Source organism: Pseudoliparis swirei, chromosome 10 (assembly GCF_029220125.1).
Source record: "Pseudoliparis swirei isolate HS2019 ecotype Mariana Trench chromosome 10, NWPU_hadal_v1, whole genome shotgun sequence".
Classification (NCBI taxonomy): domain Eukaryota; kingdom Metazoa; phylum Chordata; class Actinopteri; order Perciformes; family Liparidae; genus Pseudoliparis; species Pseudoliparis swirei.
The window spans coordinates 14,124,799-14,146,919 of record NC_079397.1 but is presented as its reverse complement, the minus strand read 5'-3'; the positions used below and the strand labels follow the sequence as shown (position 1 = coordinate 14,146,919).

The 22,121-nt window shown below is 42.0% G+C and overlaps 2 protein-coding genes across 6 annotated transcripts in view; one reads left to right on the top strand and one right to left on the bottom strand.

The window, feature by feature from the left end:
- Positions 1-11,460, bottom strand: part of cacna1c (calcium channel, voltage-dependent, L type, alpha 1C subunit) — a 191,959-nt gene extending 180,499 nt beyond the window's left edge. For 4 of the 5 annotated variants that reach the window (XM_056425335.1, XM_056425338.1, XM_056425339.1 and 1 more), the window contains exon 1: positions 10,169-11,460. In XM_056425335.1, coding sequence (XP_056281310.1) covers positions 10,169-10,292 — 124 coding nt within the window. In that variant the 5' untranslated portion in view covers positions 10,293-11,460. The remainder of the gene's footprint in view (positions 1-10,168) is intronic. The other variant, XM_056425336.1, reaches the window with a different exon arrangement.
- dcp1b (decapping mRNA 1B) lies at positions 4,934-21,407 on the top strand. The gene is made up of 11 exons (XM_056425340.1): positions 4,934-5,486; positions 5,878-5,918; positions 6,273-6,400; positions 13,472-13,538; positions 13,923-14,091; positions 16,038-16,130; positions 16,482-17,409; positions 17,596-17,646; positions 18,134-18,363; positions 19,124-19,336; positions 19,461-21,407. The coding sequence occupies exons 1-11, from the start codon at positions 5,328-5,330 to the stop codon at positions 19,536-19,538; spliced, it is 2,157 nt and encodes a 718-aa protein (XP_056281315.1). The 5' UTR covers positions 4,934-5,327; the 3' UTR covers positions 19,539-21,407.
- Positions 21,408-22,121: the final 714 nt, after the last annotated feature.

The window sequence follows — 22,121 nt, the reverse complement described above, 5'->3', positions numbered from 1 at the left end:
GAGAGAGAGAGAGAAAGGCAGCCCCCCTCCCCGTGCATGTAGACGCGTTGACTGTTTCCAGATGTGTATGTGCGCGCGTGTGTGTGTGTGTGTGTCTCATGAGAGAAATAAGGAGGGAGGGAAACTGTAGGCAGTGAACAACCGGCGGCTGGTATCCAGATGATGATGATGGTGATGATAAAGACAAAGATGATGATGATGTTGATGAAGTGTGCGTGTGTATTTGTGTGTGTGTGTGTGTGTGTGAGAGAGAGAGAGAGAGAGAGAGAGAGAGAGAGAGAGAGAAAGAGAGTCATGTCAGCATGCAGGAGGAAACCGAGATGTGAGATGTTGTACCTGATTTGCCCATAGTCCCAACACATCTGGACTGCTTCAGCCCCGTTCTTTTCTTTGGCCAAGGCCGTGTTTACACACACTAAAGATCTGGTTTTTCAACTCTTTTATGACTCAAGCTCTGATTTTGTCATACCATGGCTCCCTTAAACAGAGAGAAACCACAAGGAAGCTGTTTTTCAGTTATTTGGATGCCGTGTATACAGACTCAAATATCATGAAGAAGATGGGTTCAGGAAGTTCAGTGCACAAAAACTGAACGAGAAAGTTTTTTATCTTGAGGATAATACAATTATTTTAAGAATTCAATTATGTTTCTTCTTTTCACCCTCGGGACGGTGAAGTTCGTTTCGACATCATTCTCAATGACCGGGAACAAATTTCCCCCTCGGGCACACAAAGTCATTTTCTGGAGACATGGGACCATTTTCTTGGGGGAACACAACAATGAAATAGAGCTCATTTTGGGAGTCAAATGTCAAACAAAGTCAACAACATCAGCTCTTACCTAAATAGCTCTGGACCAAGCTTTGAAGACACTGAGTCCGCCTGGCTCTATATAGCTCAGGCTTGTGGATAAAGCTGCTCGCACAAATAGCATGTTGCTATACTTAAATGGAGCTGTTCTCCAAAAAGCTATTATGCAGCTTGATGTAAAAGATAAGAAAGAATATTATTTTCCCATAATTTAGTCAGTCTTCAGAACGCTCTTGATCTTATCTTGATCTTATTTTGAAATGCAGCTCCTGTCCTTTACTGGCTATATTCTCACAATGCTTTATATTAAAGGATGAGTTTTAGATGTCGGACGTGTAAATGGCAATACTTCACAAAACTGAATAATGGGGCTAAATAAATCAGGATGTGTTGAAGCTGCTGAGCAGCATTTTAAGATTCTAATTATGGTACATGGCCATCATGTGATTGTATTTGACACTGAATACGAACTTCACAATGTGCAGGCCTGATGTCAATCTCACTGCGGGCTATAATCAGGAGGTGAATCTGATGACTCAACCCAGCCTGTATTCATTTGTTCAGTGCCAGAGCACAAAATTACCACCCACCGTCCTGTAATAGAATAAAGCTTTTTGTCTACATGTGTCACTGCAGACATAGTAAAGACAGGGAGACAGCATAAATGGTTCTATTGATGTCGTTTGAGAGATGCATTGTCTATTTCTGAACAACATACAGTGCTTTGTGGTGCAGTTGTGATGTTAACATACTGTGGAGGGATTGTTGAATACCTGCACTGATGAATGAATGGAAACATTCCCTGCAATTGTTTGTTGCACAAACTGCATTTTTGGAAAAGAATCCATGAGTAAGTAATTGTGCTCTTGTGTCGGGCATGTCATATAATACATCGTTAGATTGGTGAGTTGATGCGTTCTACTGTTAAAGCTGGTCAATGCAGAACTAGTTTTAACTATTTAACATCTGTTGGGAGATGACAAAGTTCTGCAACAGACTTCATTTTTTGGACTCTTTAACAATCATCTTTTTTGGTGAGATATTGGACACTTTTACCTCTTTGGGTCTTATGCTGGGACTATTTGGGAAGTTTCGCAGGGCAGTGAGTGCTAATATATCATAGCGACTCTATACAAACACGACACAGTGCCCCATCTAGACACTGCTGTTTTGTAATGGGCCACGAATATAAAGCCTTACAGATCGGGAACCACTGGTAGCTTGTAAATATATGGCTGTCAGATGAATTAACTGGAGTAAAAAAGTAGGATATGTCTCCATTAAATGAGTTCCAGAGGAAGTATAAAGCAGCAGAGAATATAAATCCTCAAGCAAAAAATGTTGCTCAAATTCCATCCTTGAGAAAATGTATTTAGTTCCTAGCAGACTTCTGACCGATCAGCCCTGGGACGACAGTGCGACAGACGGACATTGATTTTGATAATGGTGGTCTGACCCTCCCTTTCATTTCCTTTCATGCCAAAGTTGATTCATTCAGTTGATTTCATGCCTCTGTTTGATTATACTGGCCAGTGAATGGAAGCAAAGGCGGAAGAACGGACTGAGGGAAGGAAGAACGGATGGAGGGCAGGTCGTGGGAACAGACACTTGTCCCCAGGGGACACACAAACACACAGACTCACATCCACAAATGTGCTCTGTAATCCAGCCTGCACATGGAATATCTATTCTATTTGCGACTGTTCTATATTTGTAGTTCCCGACCCCCTTTGTATGTGTGTGAGCGTGTTTGAGTCTGAAGCTTGGTTGGTCTCTGGGAATCTCTGGACAGGGAAACACACTCAAACGCTGGTATTTCATGTGGGAAACCAACAATCTGATGGTCAGTCAAAGGGAAATCCCCTCATGACAACTGACAGCTGTGCAACGTGAGATTCAGGTTTGAGACTTTTTTTAATTTCTTTAAAATGTTCACATAATCTAAGAAATTGACCTGTTCCAAAAATATTCCAGCAGTAGAATGAGTGGAAATAAGACGGGTGGGAACAATGCATATCCTTCCCTTGGTGGATTTTAACACGCTGTCCTTTGGCTATAGCTCATCAACCATTCTGCCTGTGAGCCAATCACAAGCATCCCCTGGCCTATCCCCACCAATCAGAGTCAAGTACGCAATCTTCAATGAATGGCGAAGATCTGCAGATGTAGAAGTCATTAGCCTCATCATTGACCAACATGCACCCGTGACTAAGAGATAGATACCACCCTGAGTAATAGATGTCTATACTAACTTCCCCCTTACCTTATATTTATATTTTATTTTTATTTTACCCTTAGGGTCAATTTATTTAATAAAAACCTCAGAAAATTTATTAGTATTAATATTTTTTCAAGTTTAAGTGAGGTACTTTATGTTTGTTTGTTGACTACCTAAATAGCCCTTTAAATATATTAAAAGTTGGTATTTCATGTTTGACACAGTGAAAAAAAACAGTCAAATTGAAAAAACCGAAAACAAAAATAATATTGGGGTCAAATTGACCCTAAGGTAAACAGGAGGGGAGGACACACACAACACCACACACTCACCCTGAGTGTCCAAAAAGACACACTTGCAAAAGACAAACAGGTGCATGCCAAAGCAGCTATATATTCAAATTAATGGCGAGGCAGATGTGTCATCCCGACCTGGACGTGTTTCATTCACATTTTGACGATACATTATTTGATGTTCTTAAAACAGATGTTTTCATCCAGTGCTGCATAAAGTGAGCAGTTGGTCATTGTTTCTTTCCTCAAGGACACTCTGACATAGCTGTTGATGAATGCACACCAGCTGGTGTACATTTCTGTGACAATATAAATCAAATGACAGAAACAGCTATCACAGTAGACAGCAGAGGATAGGAGCAGTGCCCATTTGAAAGGCTCTATATTGCTAATTCTTGGTCATTTATTGATGCTCATGTATGTCTGTAACAGTGGTCGTAAACACATTGACTGAATGAGTGTATGAGAAATCTTCAGCTATAAAACAGAATCAAGGGTTTTAATGTGTATCCACTTGATTTGCTTATTTCCACTCGAGTACCCTTGCAACAGAATATATTGAACTGAATATGGAGATTCACAGTCAGGGGATTCATCATTTAATGTGTGATATAGGTATGGCTGATATTAATTTCAGGAATTTAGTTATGCTCCTGCATCAGTTACAGTTCTGTCCTCGACTAATAATTTCCAAAACCCTAGAGCTGGTACTTGAAATATATATCAACCATATATAAACCAGAAAAAGTTGAAACCACTGCCGGGGGAGAAAATGTAGCCTGCACCACTGTAAACTTTGCTCAAAGTGTATTTTACTGAGCTCATTAATTGTTTACTAAAAAAATGCACCATTTACTTATGTGCACATACCTTTATCACCCATTGACCAATAACTGTAAAATCATTTGCAGAACCTCATCACAAATAAAAACATGCTGTTTGTTTCTTTCTTTTTGGCATTTTTGTAGGATGGTGTAACTGCTTTTTCATAGGATGTCCTCTGTCATTGAGAGAAAACGCTTGGGGGATACTTAGAAACACACACACACACACACACACACACACACACACACACACACACACACACACACACACACACACACACACACACACACACACACACACACATACACACACGTCTGGACTTTCAAATCAATTCAAGCCCATGCAGTTAACAGCCCGAGCAGGAATGGCTGTGTTTTATCCATCCCTTTAATGCCCCCTAGTGCATTTTAAGGAAAATGTAACTGAGGATTGGGAGACATAAGTCAGCATCAGTTACCCAGAAGCCAGATATACAGGAGTGGAAGACAACAGAGAAACATCAGCTGCTTACTTGTAATGGGAGAAGTGATAGGGAAATCACATTCAAACAGAATTCAAACACGATATATTTACTTAAAATACTAAGAGACCCAACAGCGTTGTGTGTCTACCACATGCACAGCGTCCAAAACCATATATAGGCTTCTACTAACACAGATAAATGTAGCCCATACAATTATCGTTAATACGTAAATAGAGCTGCAATAAATAAATAAATACTCCACAACCAACCCAGTGACAATGGAATAAATTTACCTGATATAAGTATTCATTTAATGAGTGTAAAGTTATCTCAAATGTAAGTGCATCTACATGACACATCATGGTACATTTGGATTAGCATTAATTGCTTGAGCAAAAAGTAAAACTGAAAATCGACTTTTCCACATTTGACTGATATGGCTGAAATCTCAACCCTGCTGCGCAACTACTCATGTCTGGTTGTTTACAATCTCTCTGGCTAAAAACATGGCCGTTGACAAACTCACTCAAGGCAGTCAGCACTCGTAAACTCTTTACAATTTAAAATGTACAGACCTTAAGTTACTAAACGAACGATAACGCAGTTAAAAATTTAGTTGACTTGTTAACCCGGCTGTCGGTTTGTCTTTTTATCTCGTCTCGCTGTGACTCGTTAGCCGCTGAAGCTAGGTAGCGAGCTAACTTCTCCATAGGGAACAATGACAGCGACTTCTGCAGGTAGCAGCAGCTGTCTCGCCGCGAAAGGACTGGACATCAGCCTGGCTGCTCTGCAGCGACAGGACCCATACATCAACGACATTGTGGACGTGGCCAGTCAAGTTGCCCTGTATACTTACAACAACAGGGCAAATGAGTGGGTAAGCGTTAACTTCACTTACTATGCTAACGTAGCTTAGCTTCGTCCCCGATAGGCGCGCTTTGTCAGACACAGATTTGCCCCAACTTAAGTTACACCAACTGTTGGTGTTGAGGGTCAAAGGAGATCTTTTCTCTCAACAATTGTAAACTGTAGTCCTGTATTATTTGATCGCCTTTAATTGTGTGCCACAGATTGTATTTATGGATAACTGTTGTCTCCGAGCCGCGCAGAAGTTCTTCGAAGACTATCATTTTAAATTCAGCTGCTTAGTCGTGTATATACTTTTTTGTGAGGGTTTCTTTTTATTTGTCAATATAGGATGTTGCTTGTCCCCAGTGACGTGGTTTAGTTTTGCCAGTTGTATCACTTTTTTATTGTATGTTTTTTAGGAGAAGACAGAGGTGGAAGGCACCCTTTTCATCTACACAAGGTAATGGAGTTCATGTTGGACCCTGACGTCTTTATGTCAACAGCTATGCCAAACTTACTTAAAGTACAACTCTTATTGTATATTTATCTGGAATTCCTTTCAAGTTCTTATTGGTATGCCTTATCAACTAAGCCTAACTGTTAAAATGCTGAATTCAGTATTGGATTTTTCAGCTTCATTAACATTTGATCAATTACCAAAACGGTTTAGGTCTAATATATCATAGGAAATATTGTAGGAAATGACATAGCTTAAGTGCCTTTTGTTTTACGTTGTGATTGACTCACTTTTGTATATATTGGGTTATTCAATCTTTTTTCACCATTTCTTTGCTGGGTCCTCTTTGTATTTCAGACTGGCATCTCCCAGGCACGGTTTCACCATCATGAACAGACTCAGCATGGAGAACCTGACGGAGCCAATCACCAAAGACTTGGACTTCCAGCTCAAGCACCCCTTCCTGCTTTACCGCAATGCACGATGTAAGGAGAAAGACACACACACACACACTCACTCACTCACTCACACACACACACACACACACACACACACACACACACTTCTGATGTCTGCATTTTCATGATTGATACCTTCATCTCAACACCTGTTGAGTCCAGTATATGCACAGGCACATTAAATGTAGTTTTATACCAATTGCCATTTGTTTTAGTGTGATATTCATTGCAGTAAATCATAATTATCTGAGCCAGAGTGATATATCTTTGCTTACAGTTTGAACCTTAAATAAATTAGGTTGTAGAAATGACATGTTTATTAAAATGTACTTTTGGTTTTAGAGGGGTCAGTAAAACTAGAGTTAGACAGACCGTCACAAACTGTACAGACATGGATCACTAAATGCAAGGGGGCTAGCCACATAGACTCAATAGCTTGAATATACTTTGCTCTGTTTCACAAGCAGCCAGACACATTGTGACAAACTCTTGAGAAATGGAGACGAAGACGAGTAGGAAATGAGAAAAAACAAGAGATAGACAGGGTGACCAGAACATATTTGTTTGTGTCTTTCTTCTGAAAATACACACAAGACCATAACTCTGACTTTTAAGACCTGTAGACAATGTGATCCCATCCTACGTAAAACCCACAGGTGCATATATAGCTACGAGGATGAAGATTAGCAATTTGATAGAGTGAACCAAGTGTGGAGCGTGCTGCTCGTTTTAGTTGGAACCGCTAGTTCCATATAAGGAGCAGAGGGATTGTTGTGTCTCCAATTCTGTCAGCCTGCCTCCCTCTGAGACTTACATCTACACACACACACACACATACGCACGTGTGCCTTTTGGACAAGAGCCTGACGGCACTACAAAGCCAGCCAGCAGAGATTAGATACACCACAACAGTCACTGATAATACAAACACACACTCACTCAGGAATCACTGAAACACACAGACCTCCCTCCCTCTCCGTCATGTTCTCCCACTCCATCAGGCAGGTGGAATGCTGTGTTTGGATACCAGTGGATTCCTCACGTCTGCCTTGATCCCCTTACTTTAGTATTTCATTAGTCTTACTGACGCGTTTGCAAGACTGCCGTTATTAAACATCCTGACAGCCAAGTGTAATAATGTGTATGACAAACCTTTATCTGTGTTCTCCTAATACCTTTTTTCAGCAGGTTGAATGCAGTTGGGACACATTAAAGATGACCTGTGATAATGACCTGTGATAATAATAACGACCTTTGATAATACTTGTCTCTAGATGTGGTCAGAGCATCGGTAAACGCAACTAAATGGAAAGTTAACAGCTAACTCTCATATTTCAGAGAAGGAAAGGAATTTAAAATGTATAAAACTATTAATCTCAGCTCAATTGATAACTATTACCTCTGATAAAGAGTAAATATGGACAGGGGTTGTGATTTTAAGAGTGGTTGAGCACATGGCAAACCTAATGGCCAGGGGCTCCAGACGATTACACTATGAGACGGATAAGAAAGCAAGCACTTCAGGCGAGATACAGACCGGTTGTCATCAAGCTGATTTCTAGGACCATAGTTGCTTTGAGTTACGATTATTGTTGGACCCGAAATCATTTTTTTTAGCATGCAGATACGTGACTAGGCTTAGCCAGATTAAGCTAAAAACACATGCAAACGGCACCGCAGATGCCCTAATAGACATCAGAATGTCATGTAATGTTACAAGTCCCACCGTGTCATGACCTCTGCGAGCAAGGGTCGTGTAATCTTATCACTAGATAAACATGTGGCTCTCAGTGCTGCCGTTACTTCCTGGAATGGCAGTTGGCACAAAGTGGCACCCCGTGTTAAAAATAAACCGTGGAGAATGAAGATATACCAGAGAACAGGCCACGATTAAGGGAAGAGAACTTTACAGGGTTCGTACGGTCATGGAAAACCTGGAAAAGTCGTGGCATTTTAAAATGGTCATTTCCAGGCCTGGAAACGTCATGGAAAAAAACTTAAATCATAAAAGTTTTGGAAAAGTCATGGAAATGTGTTAAAATCACATGTTTGAAAATAATTATAATTTTTTAAAAGAAAGACGCTCAAAATATAAGCCGGCGATAGCTCTCAATATGCAAACTTTTCGACAGTTTTCATGTTTATACCGAGATTTCAGTTTGGTCATGGAAATTTGGTTTAAAGTCATGGAAAAGTCCTGGAAATCCATTGGTCAAAATGTGTAAGAACCCTGACTTTAGTCTGAGCAAGTCAAGATTCCTCTGGCAAATATAGGCGGACTGATTGAAAGCTTTTGACATTCCTATAGGCACCTACTATCCCAAGCAGTGTTTCAGTCGGCCCATTATCTGCAGGGCATATGGCGTTAGTTGACCCTCTAATCCTGGTTGTGTTGCTGTCTTGATTGTCGGCCCAAATAGATACTTTGACTGGTAACTAACAACTTCTTTTAATGTCTATTTCAATTGAAACTCTTGAATCTTGATCATGTGTCCAACACTTCAGGTATTCTCAGTTTGACTCATAGTTTTTGTGGAGGACATTGATGTCTTCCTCTGCCAGTGACCCACTCGTGCAGATTTGGGATAATACTGCATAAAAGTTGAGGGAGACACTCACGGCGATTTTAATTTAGTTCTACTCCTGTTATACCTAATCATAATGAAGCAGAGCCCACAGGTGTAGACATGTGTTGATTAATTTAAAAGCTGAATCTCTTGGTGGAATAATAATAAATGACAGGGTTCGTACGGTCATGGAAAACCTGGAAAAGTCATGGAATTTTAAAATGGTCATTTCCAGGCCTGGAAAAGTCATGAAAAAAACTTACATCATAAAAGTTTTGGAAAAGTCATGGAAATTTGTTATAATCACATGTTCCTTTACGGCGAGTTTGAAATAATTAATATGTTTTTTAAAGAAAGACACTCAGAATATAAGCCGGCGTACGCTCTCAATACGCACAATTTAAAAAAATGTTCATGTTAATACCGAGGTTTCAGTTTGGTCATGGAAATTTGGTTTAAAGTCCTGGAAAAGTCCTGGAAATCCATTGGTCAAAATGTGTAAGAACCCTGAAATGAACACAGCTATTTTGATAATCACGTAATTGTTGAAGTAACCTGTAAGCATAACTGCCAAACATTACCCAGCTCCAGCTTCTCGGCTTTGAAGATTGGCTGCTTTCCTGTGGCCTACGGGACATTAAACAAAATACATTTTCTGTTGTGGACCATTTGTAAAACAGATATGAAGACTCCTTCATGGCCTTTTTAAAAATAGTGTGATTCCACCAGTGTGTGACACCATTTTCAGATTTTATAGACCAACTGATTATTGTTTAATCGAGAAAATATCTGAAAATGTACCGTGGCCTCGGACAACAGCGGTGGCGCGCCACCAAACATTCCAATGGCGTTCTGTGCATCACAGGGTTCGTACGGTCATGGAAAACCTGGAAAAGTCATGGAATTTTAAAATGGTCATTTCCAGGCCTGGAAAAGTCATGGAAAAAACTTAAATCATAACATTTTTGGAAAAGTCATGGAAATGTGTTATAATCACGTGTTCATTTACGCCGAGTTTGAAATAATTAATTTTATTTTTTTAGAGAAAGATGCTCAAAATATAAGCCGGCGATAGCTCTCAATACGCAAACTTTTCTACAGTTTTCATGTTTATACCGAGATTTCAGTTTGGTCATGGAAATTTGGTTTAAAGTCACGGAAAAGTCCTGGAAATCCATTGGTCAAAACCCTGTAAGAACCCTGACATCAGGTGTAGGGACAGTCTTACCTCCAGGCTGGACGTATGTATATCCCAGGTCTCTCTCTGACACCAGCAAGCCTTTGAATCTGACCTCAGGCTCTTCCTCCAGTCTCTCATGTTTCGGTTTCCTCTGAAACAGGCCCCTCAGCATGGCTCCTCTGGTCTCGCAGGACTCTCTCAGTCTGGTGGTCGTTGCCTCTTCTGAGTCTCCCGAACTGTCAATGAAAGTGATGCCAACGGTGATGTGACACTTCCTTTCCGAAGTAAAGGCAGAGTGGCACTGTGTAAATGCCTCTTCATCCGGATCGGGTCGTGCACATACTGTCACAGCGGTTGAAGAACAATTTTTAAATGTACCTGCAAAGCAGCCGTTAAGCCTCAACAGGAAGTTGTAACAAGGGTGGTAATGTCTACTTGGATGAGTTTCGATAGCTGCCAATCGCAATATTTATTCCTCCTCCAAAGTCATGAATCCCGTTCTTACACACAAAGGACGTGATGGTTATTCTCGGACAACGATAATTCCAAGCGTAGATGTGCATTCCTGTAAGAACACCTACCTCTTACAAAACTCCGGCAAACTAAATATTGTTAAAAAAAATCTCAACACTGTTCCTCATGACTGATGTGCAGATACCACAAAGCTGATCACATACTGCAGTAAAAGTACACCTCGTCCATCTTCTAACTAAACTAAGTCTAAACCAAACAAAAGCACGTTGTGAGGAGTCCCAGTAGTGCAGTTTGGATTACAGCAACAAAAAAATGCACCTTTGTTGTACGTGTTGAAGTAAAACATTTAAATCAGATTTCACCAAAAATGTCTTCATTTAAAAGCCAATCAAAAAAGAAGAGTATATTGAGACAGCAATGACTCACTGCTCCCCAGACCTTGAAAATAATGTAAAACAAAGTCCCACTAAGATAGAAAATGTCCTTTTGATCTATCCAAGTCCCACTGGAAGAGTTAGTGACGGTCTACAGCTGACAGCGGGGATCACTGTCCGTCTGTCGTAGTCAGAGGGTTTGAAAAGGACCACGCGGCTGACGTCCTGGGTCGCTCGTGAACGTCAGCAGAGTGACGGTTGCCGACGTTCCCGAGACCCCTCGTTCAAAAGGTAACGGGATGCCGTCATCTTCGGCATCGTCACGTCCCGTTGGGGCGATCTGCCCGTGTGACCGCTGAGTGGCGTTCGCTGTCCAGTTCTCTTTGTCGGCGTCTCTGCTTCACTAGTTCAATGCAGATGTCCCCCCCGCCTCTCCCTGCCTCTCCCGTTCGACCGGAGCCCTTTCTCTCTCTCTCCTTCTATCGCGCTAACTTTCACCCTGAGAGTGTAACGTCGTTGCCACGGCCACTTCTTTGTTGGTGCTCCTGGTTGTAGTCCTCCTCCCACTCTCTCGCTCTCACGCTCTCACGCTCTCTCCCTCTCTCTTGCTCAGAGGGGTTTTCAATGTATTTGATGTTTAGACTTTTTGCACGTAGCTAAAAAATGTGTACGAATCTTTGACCGTGTTTATCTTTAGCTTCCTGTCCTCTCATTTCCTTCGCATTGAAAATGCGGAAGGTTCTGTTTTGATCGCCGTGTATTTATTTATTTATTTGTATGCGTGTTCCTCGCATAACACAAAAAGTTTTAAACCGAATCGCAATTTGGTGGGATGATTGGTTATTATCCGGGGACCATTTGTTTAGATTTTGGGATCGATCGGGTCAAAGGTCAAGGTCATGAAAAGGTCAACATCTTCTTTTTACCATAGCGCGGTCAATTTTTATCCAATTGGCATGCAACTAATGCCCAAATGTTCATAATTCAATGCCCTATCTTGTGATATGCGAAGGTATGCGCTCTACCGAGTGCCCGTTCTAGTTATCTTCTCTCTTTCTCTCTGTGGGGCGAGGCAAGGCAGCGCACTGGACACAGAGACGGTCTTGGTGTATCGAGCTCTGTTTCCTCCCATCAATTCACTTTCCCGACCGTTAAATAGCTCCCAGAACTAGATGTGTGTCTCTTGGTGGACACGATGATGATGATGATGATAATCCACCCTCTAACACACCTCACTTCTTCCTATTTCACAAACGTCTGGTCTTTAATTTTTTTGTTTTGTTTCTCAATTCTCCAGCTCTCTGACTTTGTGTCTCTCAAACCGTCTCATCCCCAGTGAGCACTAAGCGGCTCTGGCTCCACCAGACTCCCACTGCAGTTACTTATTTTGTACTGGGCTGATTTTCCCAGGCTCAACTGAAGTGTGTGTGTGTGTGTATCTCCCTCCCTCCATACTGACCTCAGTGGCTTGTCCAACGTTTTTTGTAGCCTCGTCTGTGTATATTTGTGTGCACGTCTGTCTGTATGGGAATTGGTTGTCTTTTTGACCGGACTGCGGGGGTAACTTTGTCCACCAGCAGACTACTTCTCTGTCTCTGTGGCCACTTTCCCTTGTTAGGATTATTTTCTCTTGAGATTCACTTCAGAAAGTAAGCGTGTTGAGGTTTAGGGTTCGGTACGAAACGCCAATATTTTGTTGGTACAGACAGAAATGTTTGCCACCCTGAATAAATATCACTGTTCAGCACTAAAAGCTGGCGTTGAATACTTGCTCAGATTTGTATTCCTTTTTTCTAATTTACTTATCAGGCTGTTTATGAATAAAATCCTAAACTCTGGGATCTGGGTGTTGTTTTAAACCTTTTATGTTTTGGGACAACATTTTATTCCTGTTTAACATTTTGAATCTCACCACACTGACAGAAATTCAATATATTTACAGCTGCCTCTTGCGATATACTTTTGGAGCCAGTGCAAATGAAAATAGTCGAATTAGTCCGAGTGTAATGTAATGCCTAGTCTTATGGCAAATGGGTTTCAGCGTTGCCTTTTTCCTCCCTTGCTGACCATGTTTAGGTAGTTCAGGAGACTCCAGGGGCCCATGTTTCTGTGTGTTATGGCTCTGTTGGCTTCTGTAACCTTTTGGGAGATGACTCATTTTAAACCCTGGTTGAGACCCAACGGGGCTAATAATAAACGGTGTACTCGTCTGTCGGTCCTGCTCTGATGTCATCGCAGCAGGACGCCAGTGTCTGTGCGTTCATTTGGTTGTAAGCGTTTCGCAGCTCTGAAAACTCACCAGTTCTCCGCTGACCTTCCTGGCTGCTGCGTCTCATAATTCAGCCGTCGGTTTCATTATTTCGACGCTTTGCTTTATCTTTAGCGTTCACTGGGACATTGCCCCAGACCCTGTTGTTACATGTTTGTTCATGTTCAAAAGCTCACTTCTTTCTCTCTTTGCTTCTCTTGGTCCCTCTCTTCCTCACCCCCCCCACCCCTCCAGTGGTTATCCATGGCATTTGGTTCTATGACAAGGAGGACTGCCAACGCATTGCTCAGAGGATGAAGATGTAAGTGCTTATGTAACCGCAAAGTACACGTATACGGCACTTAGAGAAATAAACACAAAATGGGATTCGCTCCACTAAACGGTGACGAGTGAGTTACGATCCGTGGCTGAGCGTTTGTTTCATATCTCGGTCGGCACACGACAGCGACTGTGTGGGTTTACTAATGGATCTGCGTCTGGGCCGCAGAGCCAACACATGACAACTGTAGTAAGCTTGAATGAGCTGAGCCCCCCAGGGGGAGCGATTTTTTTTTTTTTTACATATTCAAACATATATTAGGTGTAAAGTAAAAAAAACGCTTATCTCATCTTGACAAATGTACTCTACTTTACTTCTTGTCTTGTATGGATCTGTATGTATTCTCACATGGACTTGTGTGTTTAGTCTGACCCAGCAGGAGCAGGCCCTGGCTCTGTCGCAGGGTGGATGGTTGTCCCCAGGAGGAAGAGGAGGAGGAGGAGAAATAGTTGGAGTAGGGGGAGGTGGAGGAAGTGAAGCGAAGGCAGTGGACATCATCCAGATGTTGACCAAAGCACGCACAGAGTACGACAAGGTAGGATAAAACCCGATAATCTGCTCCCTGAACAAAAATAAATACAAATGTTTTGCCAGGAATTTATTTTGGTCAGGAATGATTTGACACACATTTTATCTGATTGTTTACATCAGTGGTTCTCAACCTTTTTTCAGTGATGTACCCTCTGTGAAATACTTTTTTCAGCCAAGTACCCCCTAACCAGCGCAAATAATCTTTGGTAAAAAAAAAAGTAGTAATACAGAGCACTGTGCCATCAGTGTCGGATTTATTAAACTGTCAACAATGAACATTGCATTAAACTGAATGCTTTAGCATTTACATTTTAATGAGAAACTTGAGCTTGTGCTTCACTGAGGATCTTTGTCAGTCTTGGTGGCAGGGAGGCCACTGCTGTGATGAAGCGCTTCTCCAGGCACAGTCTGTTTCTTTGCTTTATTTTGATCACAGTCATTGCAGAGAAGGAGGCCTCACATACATATGTGGAGGGAAAGGGCAGTAGCTGCTCCAAAGCTTTCTGTCCCAGGTCAGGGTGCTCCTGCTTCACACACACCCAAAACTGTGTGAGTGTGGATGTGGCAAACTTCATCTGGAGGCCACGGTCAGATGACACTTCCAGGACTTTTTCCTGATAAGTGACAGGTAGCTTGCTTCTGTTTGCTTCAGACAAGAGAAATGGGTTTCTCACCCAATCCAGCTGTACAGATTTACCCTCCATGTCAGGAAAGTAGGAATGAAAATCTTTAATCACGTTGGTCAAATGTCCCACGATGACCGACTTGACTGGAGCTCTGTCCACATCCTCACGAGAGAGAAAAGCAGGTGGAATCTCCCTCTGCAGAGGACCTTCGCCACAGCTCTGCTTTCTTCAGGAAGTCACCCACCTTGTCATACATGTTAACAGCCGGTTGAGTATTCTCCCTCGAGAGAGCCAGCGTACTTCTGTGTGCAGCAGCAGTGTTGTGTGTTCAGCTTCCATGTTTTCACAGAGGCGGCGAAACAGGCGTGCGTTGCGTGGCCTTAACTTTATGAAGTTGATCACTTTGACGCTGTCGTTCAAAACGTCATGTAACACAGGGCTCATTTTCTTGCACGCCAACGCTTCCCTGTGTGACACAGTGAGTCCACTTCATGTCGGGGTTTCCTTTTTTAATGCGCGCTATGAGTCCTCTCGCGCTGCCCGTCATTGGGGCCGCTGCGTCCGTGCAGATGCTGCGGGGGGAGGGGGGGGGGGTGCTAGTGAGAGTGTGCTCACCTGTGTGCGCGGATGTGTCGGCGCGCATCACGGCAGAGCGATGCGATCCGAGAAGTGTTAACGAGGGGTGCTGAGCGATTAAATATATCTCTTGTTCTATTTTGTGGTGCCCCCTCAGGACTTGGTGCCCTACGCGCAGCGCGTAGCGAGCGTTATGGGAGCGGCGGCGCTGCGTGGACGTAAATCCCATTAAAACATAGTCGTCTGAAAACTGACGGGATTTTGCCGGCTCTGGTTTGGCCTTCTTTGGCACTTGTCCCTCCGTGTTTTCAGCAGCATTGCTGCTACGCCTCAACCACGACTTCATTATTTGAGTTTAAAAGCCGGCAGTGATAGACGGGTCATGTTGGGTCAAACCATCCTGATATGGGGGAGACTGGGTTTTTAGGATAATTAAATTAAATTGCCTACTTAATATACAATTCAGTTTATGAACTTACACTTGTGTTTTATTGAATATTTATTAAATAACTATTTTTAAAGGATTTTTGAATGGATGCTAATTTTAAATAGATTTTTTTTAAATCTCACGTACCCCCTGGAGTGCCTTCACGTACCCCCAGGGGTACGCGGACCCCCATTTGAGAACCACTGGTTTACATTACCTTATACTGACCAATAGGCGGCACATGTCACTTCCTCTAACCAGTCTCTCTTGCCTTGTCTCTCTCTGATTTCCCCCCTTTTCCGTACGTCTCTCTACATGAAGTCTGCGTCGGAGCCGAAGGAGATAGGTGGCAGCGCTGTTCCTCATGGAAACCCCAACCTCGTCAAACCAATACCTGTTAAACCGAACACACAGGTGAACATCCTCATCCACTTTCTCGCTCATTCTAGGGTTGCTAGAGAGGCTATCGAGTCCACAGAGAAGCGAAGAAACGTATCTGCTAAAGCACAAGTCAAAATGATTCTCACAACCAATAGCAGAAGTTTTTTTGGGCAATGTGTTGTTACCCTGTCACAGATGGCCTTCTGCACTCTAAATAAACACGTCTTCCCAGGCTAAAAACTAGTGCAGAAGAAATCAAGTAGTCTGCCTGATTTGTTAAAAAATACTTCAGAAATAACCGCTCCACAGTTGGTTGCAGTGGTTCCCTCCTCGCTTCCAGCTCGCCCTCCCTCTCTGATCCTTCTCTCCCTTTGTCTCATCCAGGAGAGTGCAAGTGCGAAGCCCAAGTCTCTGTCTCTGGCCACTCTTTTTGGCTCTCAACCTCAACACCAGCACTCATCCAAACCCGACCCAGTCTCTCCTCTGGCTGCTCCCGAGACGGGCCCGTCAGCTGGGCGAGTCGCGCGCCCACCTGTAGCCCGTTCACTGAAATACGACGACGCGGTGAACTCTAGCAGAAGTTTGACCTCCGAGGGAGGCGACGACGCCACGGTTGGGTGTTCAGATGGAGGCCTCCGGGCTCTGATTGGTGGACAGACGGTCAGCGCACATGCTGGAAATGCTGGTGTGGGCTTGCTGCCGAGTCCCACTCCCGCCCATCAGCAGCTGCAGAACCAGCCTCAGCAGCAGAACCAGCCTCAGCTGCAGAACCAGCCTCAGCTGCAGAACCAGCCTCAGCAGCAGAACCAGCCTCAGCTGCAGAACCAGCCTCAGCAGCAGAACCAGCCTCAGCTCTGCCCGGCCATCCAGAAACTCATGCATGGACAGAGAGGAGTCGGCGTGGTCGGAGGTGTGCTCCAGACGGTGTCCGAGTCCCCCGAGAACAGGCTGTGTGACAACGGTGTGCCGCTGGAGCACCACCACCACCATCACCATATGTACCATCATCATCATCATCAGCAGCAGCAGCAGCAGCACCACCTTCATCATCATCATCAGCTACAGCAACAACTACAGCTCCAGCAACAGCTCCAGGCTGACCCAATCAAGAGACTATTCCAAACCCTGCCTCCTCCTCCTCCTCCTCCTCCTCTGCAGGTCCCCCATCTCTCCTCTCAGCCCGTCATGGTGGATTCTGTGTCATGTTCACACCTTCAAGCACAACAAAGCCAGCAGCTGTTTTTCAGCCTCTCTAAACTTCAAACGGAGGCACTGCACACCAGTCAGTCAGCTTTAACCAGACAGGCAACAGGTGGGGCATCTTTTATCCGCTCATTCTGCGGTGAACAAGCAGTGTGACCATGTGCTGAATAAATATACCACATACATGTTTCACATTGTATATAATAAGTTCATATAATATATGTAAATATATATATATTAAGTAGTAGATGAATATTTAAGGACATTTTCATTGATATTTCCTCTGTCCCACCAGGTTTGCCGCCATCTCAGGGAACCACTGACCGAGTCCTTCAGCCTTTACAAGGTATGACAGTTTCCTTAAAATAATTCAAACACACACTTTGTGGTTTCTGTTGTGTGTATAAACTCACTCGAGCTGCAGAGACTCCACATGTGTTTCTCGGTGGCAATCCTGTTAAATACAAGATAATCTGTAGAGGCACATTCAATCTTCTCTGCAAGCCATTGTAGCCAAAGTCTACTCCATATTTCTGCCATTGTTTATTCACAGATGATACTGTAAGTCTGTTTTCTGAATAAGCTTGGGGCCTTGAAGATGTCTGCTTGCTAGTGTTTGGGTGTTTGATTGATAATAATATTTACTCTCAAATGTGCTTGATTGACTTTTTCTAATTTATAACAAAACTATGCAGGTTAGCCATTCATGTATTCAGGCAATTATTGCACCAGGCCTACCTAGAGATATTTGACTATGTACCTATCTTTCTGCCACGGTGCCTTTTGTTTAATCTGCGTTAGCTAGAATTATTCTAATCTTCTCATCATACCAGGTCCGTCTTCCCAGATGCCCGGTGTGGTGTCGTCTCATGAGCTACTGCATAAGCTCCAGCTGGTTCAGCAAGAGCAAGGCCTGGCATCCCACGATGCCCCTCGACTCTGTCCCGGACTGGCCCCTCGATTCTTAGGGCCCGCTCAAAGTCGAGGTGTAGGCTCGGTTGTCGGACCGGTGTCAAACCAGACCACAGCCCCCGCTGGTCAGAAGGCTGCGCTGCAGTTTCAGGTAAGCACTATTGTTTTGAGTTGTGTTTGTATTTTTTATTCAGTCAATCAAATCAAATACAATACAATATTATCCTATATAATATACAAAAGAGAAAGACTGAAAAGGTATAGGTAGAAGCAAAAAAATGCTTATAAATTCCTATCCTAAATTGAAATCAAAATAAATCAGAAAATTAATATAAAATAAAGAAAATAAAACAACAATAAACAAAATAAAATACAAAATATATTTATATATACTACCACATACATCTTCCATATTAATACGTTTTTATTTACATTTATAACTCTCAAGAATTGTTTTATAAATAATTCCCTTGAAAACCAAAAAGGAGTTCACCATTCTTACATCCATTTCAACATTATTCCATAATTGGACTCAACAACAGAAATACATCTTCTTTAAATCCCTTTTTTAGCCTTTTGTACCGTGAACTTACAAACATCTCTCAAATCATATTTACACTCATGTATTGAAAATAAACTTTGTACACAGTCTGGCAGTGACTTTGCTTTAGCTCTCTACATTGTCTGCATTATTTTATAATAAACCAAATCATTCAATTTTATAACACAGGATCTGTAAAATAAAGGGTTTGTGTGCTCATAGTAGCCGACATTATTCATGATGCGTATCGCTATGGAGTAGTGGTCGTGTTTTGACTTTTACTTGTCAGCCATTTGTTTACATTCTTATTTTTATATTGCTAAGAATGATTTTTGTTAAGGAGTACTAATAAGTATCCCTGTCCATGCAGGTCATCTCCCCCCAGCAGATACCAGCCACTGTGGCCCCCAACATGCTCCTCTCTCCCAGTGTGTTCACTCAGGCCAAGTCCAGCGTCGGGTTGTCAGCGGCGGCCCTGGAGGGCTGCCCCGCCCCCTCAAACCTGTCCGGGCCGCGGCTGCAGGAGGAGATGAGAGTCCTGTCCAGAAGCCAGCTTCAAGCCACACTGCTGCACATGATCCATGTAAACACAGAATCCCACACTGACACGTCATTTCACCGTGTCCATTTGTTGATGATGGAAAGGCAGAGTAGATGTGAGAATGCACACTGACTCGCAGTGTGATGACCCTGCTTGTGTGTTTCAGACTGACGGCTCATTCCTGGACACCATCTATGAAGCCTACGTCAGCCGCTTTACTAATGGCTCCAGCAGCAAGTACTGATGACTCTTCACACCTTCTGTCTATACATATCCTCCCTCTCCAGAGCTGTGGGGCTCACTCTTCTACATCGAACATGGCTGTAGCACTTCCTCATCCGGATCCAATAACAACGCTCGTCTACTGTATCTCCTCTGCAGTGTTTCGCCAGTCAAACCTGACTCTGTTCTCTTAGAGCCAAGTTTCTCTAGTTGCAAAAACAACAAAGAAATTAGCAAAAAGTATTAACATTTTTTTTTAAACAACAACAAAAAATATCTTTTTATCCTGTTACTCCTCTGAAAAAACAACCACTAATTGTTGACATTAATATGGCATAATTCTACAGTCGTGAAATGTAGCCTATAGTGCAAACTCTCTGTTTTCCAAGGTGTTTGAAATCAGTAGTTCCCAGCACTATTTTCTTCACGAAATGTAGCAGAATCTTATTTTAATTTGTTGTTATTTTGTGCAATGTGTAGTTACCCTGTCACAGACGGCCTTCTGCACTCTAAATAAACACGTCTTCCCAGGCTAAAAACTAGTGCTGAAGGATAAGCTCAAACTGACTTGAAACTGGCTTCACTTCTGAAATTAAATGTAAAACATGTTAAACATGTTTTGTTTTCTGTACATTTGGAGAAGTAAGTATTTTTCAATGTCAACAGAATTTGTTGGATTTTAATTTACAATTATTTTTAAATTAAGTTCCTACTTGTTTACTTTCTGAATGAAAACATTAAGATATATTATAGTACTATCCGCATTATTTTAAGTTATTAAAATGATGCCATCATTGTCATTTTGATGAATTCTAGCACACGAGCTGGGATGAATATCTGTATTGCTATTCTAGCGACAGCTAATGAAGACTTAGAAATGGCGTGCTATCCATCGAACTTGAAGTAACAAGGAAAGGACAGGCGCTTGTTCACTCGCCCTACCTCACAGCGCTAGTTCAGAGGTGTGTTCTTACTTAGTGGCAGAGGTTTAAAGAGTAGACAATCCAGTCGGGATGTTTTATTTCATTTTAACACAGGGCATTTCATCGCCACAGAAAAAAACATTGGGAATCTTTTAACTCTGAAATATCACTGGAGTTGTTGTGATTTTGCATCATTCCACAGTTCTTGAACATTTCCTCCGCTAAACAATATCTTGCATAGTCCCCCCCCCCTCCGCCACACCCCTGTACAACTCAAACACTTTGCCTATTGATGGTAAATCCAGTTGAATAAACAATGGGTTAAATGGATTTAAAGCCATAAAAAGCAGCAGAGAAGGTATTTAGATATATCAGATAATAATTGTTTTGAGTTCACAGGCCTGTTCAAAGCAAGTATGAAAGAAATTAAGAGAGACGGACTGATTCATGCACTGCAAACTGTCACTCAGTTCCTCACAGAGAAGTTAAAGTCTATACATTTTTACAAATTTGATTGGGGTTATGGTTTTCAGTTCGTGTTTAGCTCCTGTCCTAAACTGGTATATAACCAGACTATACAGTAGCTACCAGAGTACACAAAAGCAACAGCAACAAAAGAAAATGAATACATTTCGAGAATAGAAACAGAATATTTTTTTTCCTATTTTTGTACTTAAGCAAAATGTATTGTCAAAATAAAAAATAACCAGCAAATTACATTTGTACAGCTAACATAGAAGTACAAATTCATTCTTATATGACATATCTCAAGTTATTTGTCAGATGCTGTTTTGTTTCTTTAATTCATCCATAAAGTAATTTTCTTTTAATCATTTGTCATTTAGAATATTTTAAGGCATTGGAATGCCAACAAAAACATGTCACATTTTTTATAATTTGTCGGGAATGTTTTACTCTTACAAAAACTGTAATATATTTTAATTGGATATTAAATGTTCTCAAAATTCCTTTGTGGTTGCTTATTGTCTTTTGTGTTGTGTCAATGGATCTGCATGGCTGACTGGTATTCTGATTATTATTATTCTAATTATCATCAAGATTGATCCAGCCTTGAGTAATGCGTATCACAATAACGGTACAATCAATATTTCTTTAATGTCGCATAGTTGCCTTCTATGGCCACAATCAATAGTGAGACATAATGTCTGCAGTGATTAATCAAATGGTTATGACACAACCAGCATTAATGAGAGACCATGCCCAATTAACTCTAATAGACTTTATACAACATCATTTTTTTACCCCAATATAAATTTGCACCCTGTGTTTGTCGTGCCTAGCCGAGCACACAGTGCAGGCCAATAAAGGAAAGTTGTGATACATCAAACTGGATTTGACTGAAAGAGCTTTTGATCAAATCATAAGCAGATGGAGCAGCTACTAAATGCATTTTGTGGTGGAGACCTTATGGAGATTGTTCTCTCAACTCTTACTTACGTTTAACCTCAGCTTTTTGGTTGAGACGGCTCAAAGGAAAGTGGAAATTTAAACCGTTTCCGTGTGAAATAGCACCCACCTAAAACAATCATCGCTATGTTTTATTCAGTCAACAATGACACTAATTCACTCTGATTAAATAAACTGACAAGAAATAAGACATGTATAAGTGTTTCATTGACGGCCTGATGGACTGATTCATCTTCAGATGAAGTCATCAGTTG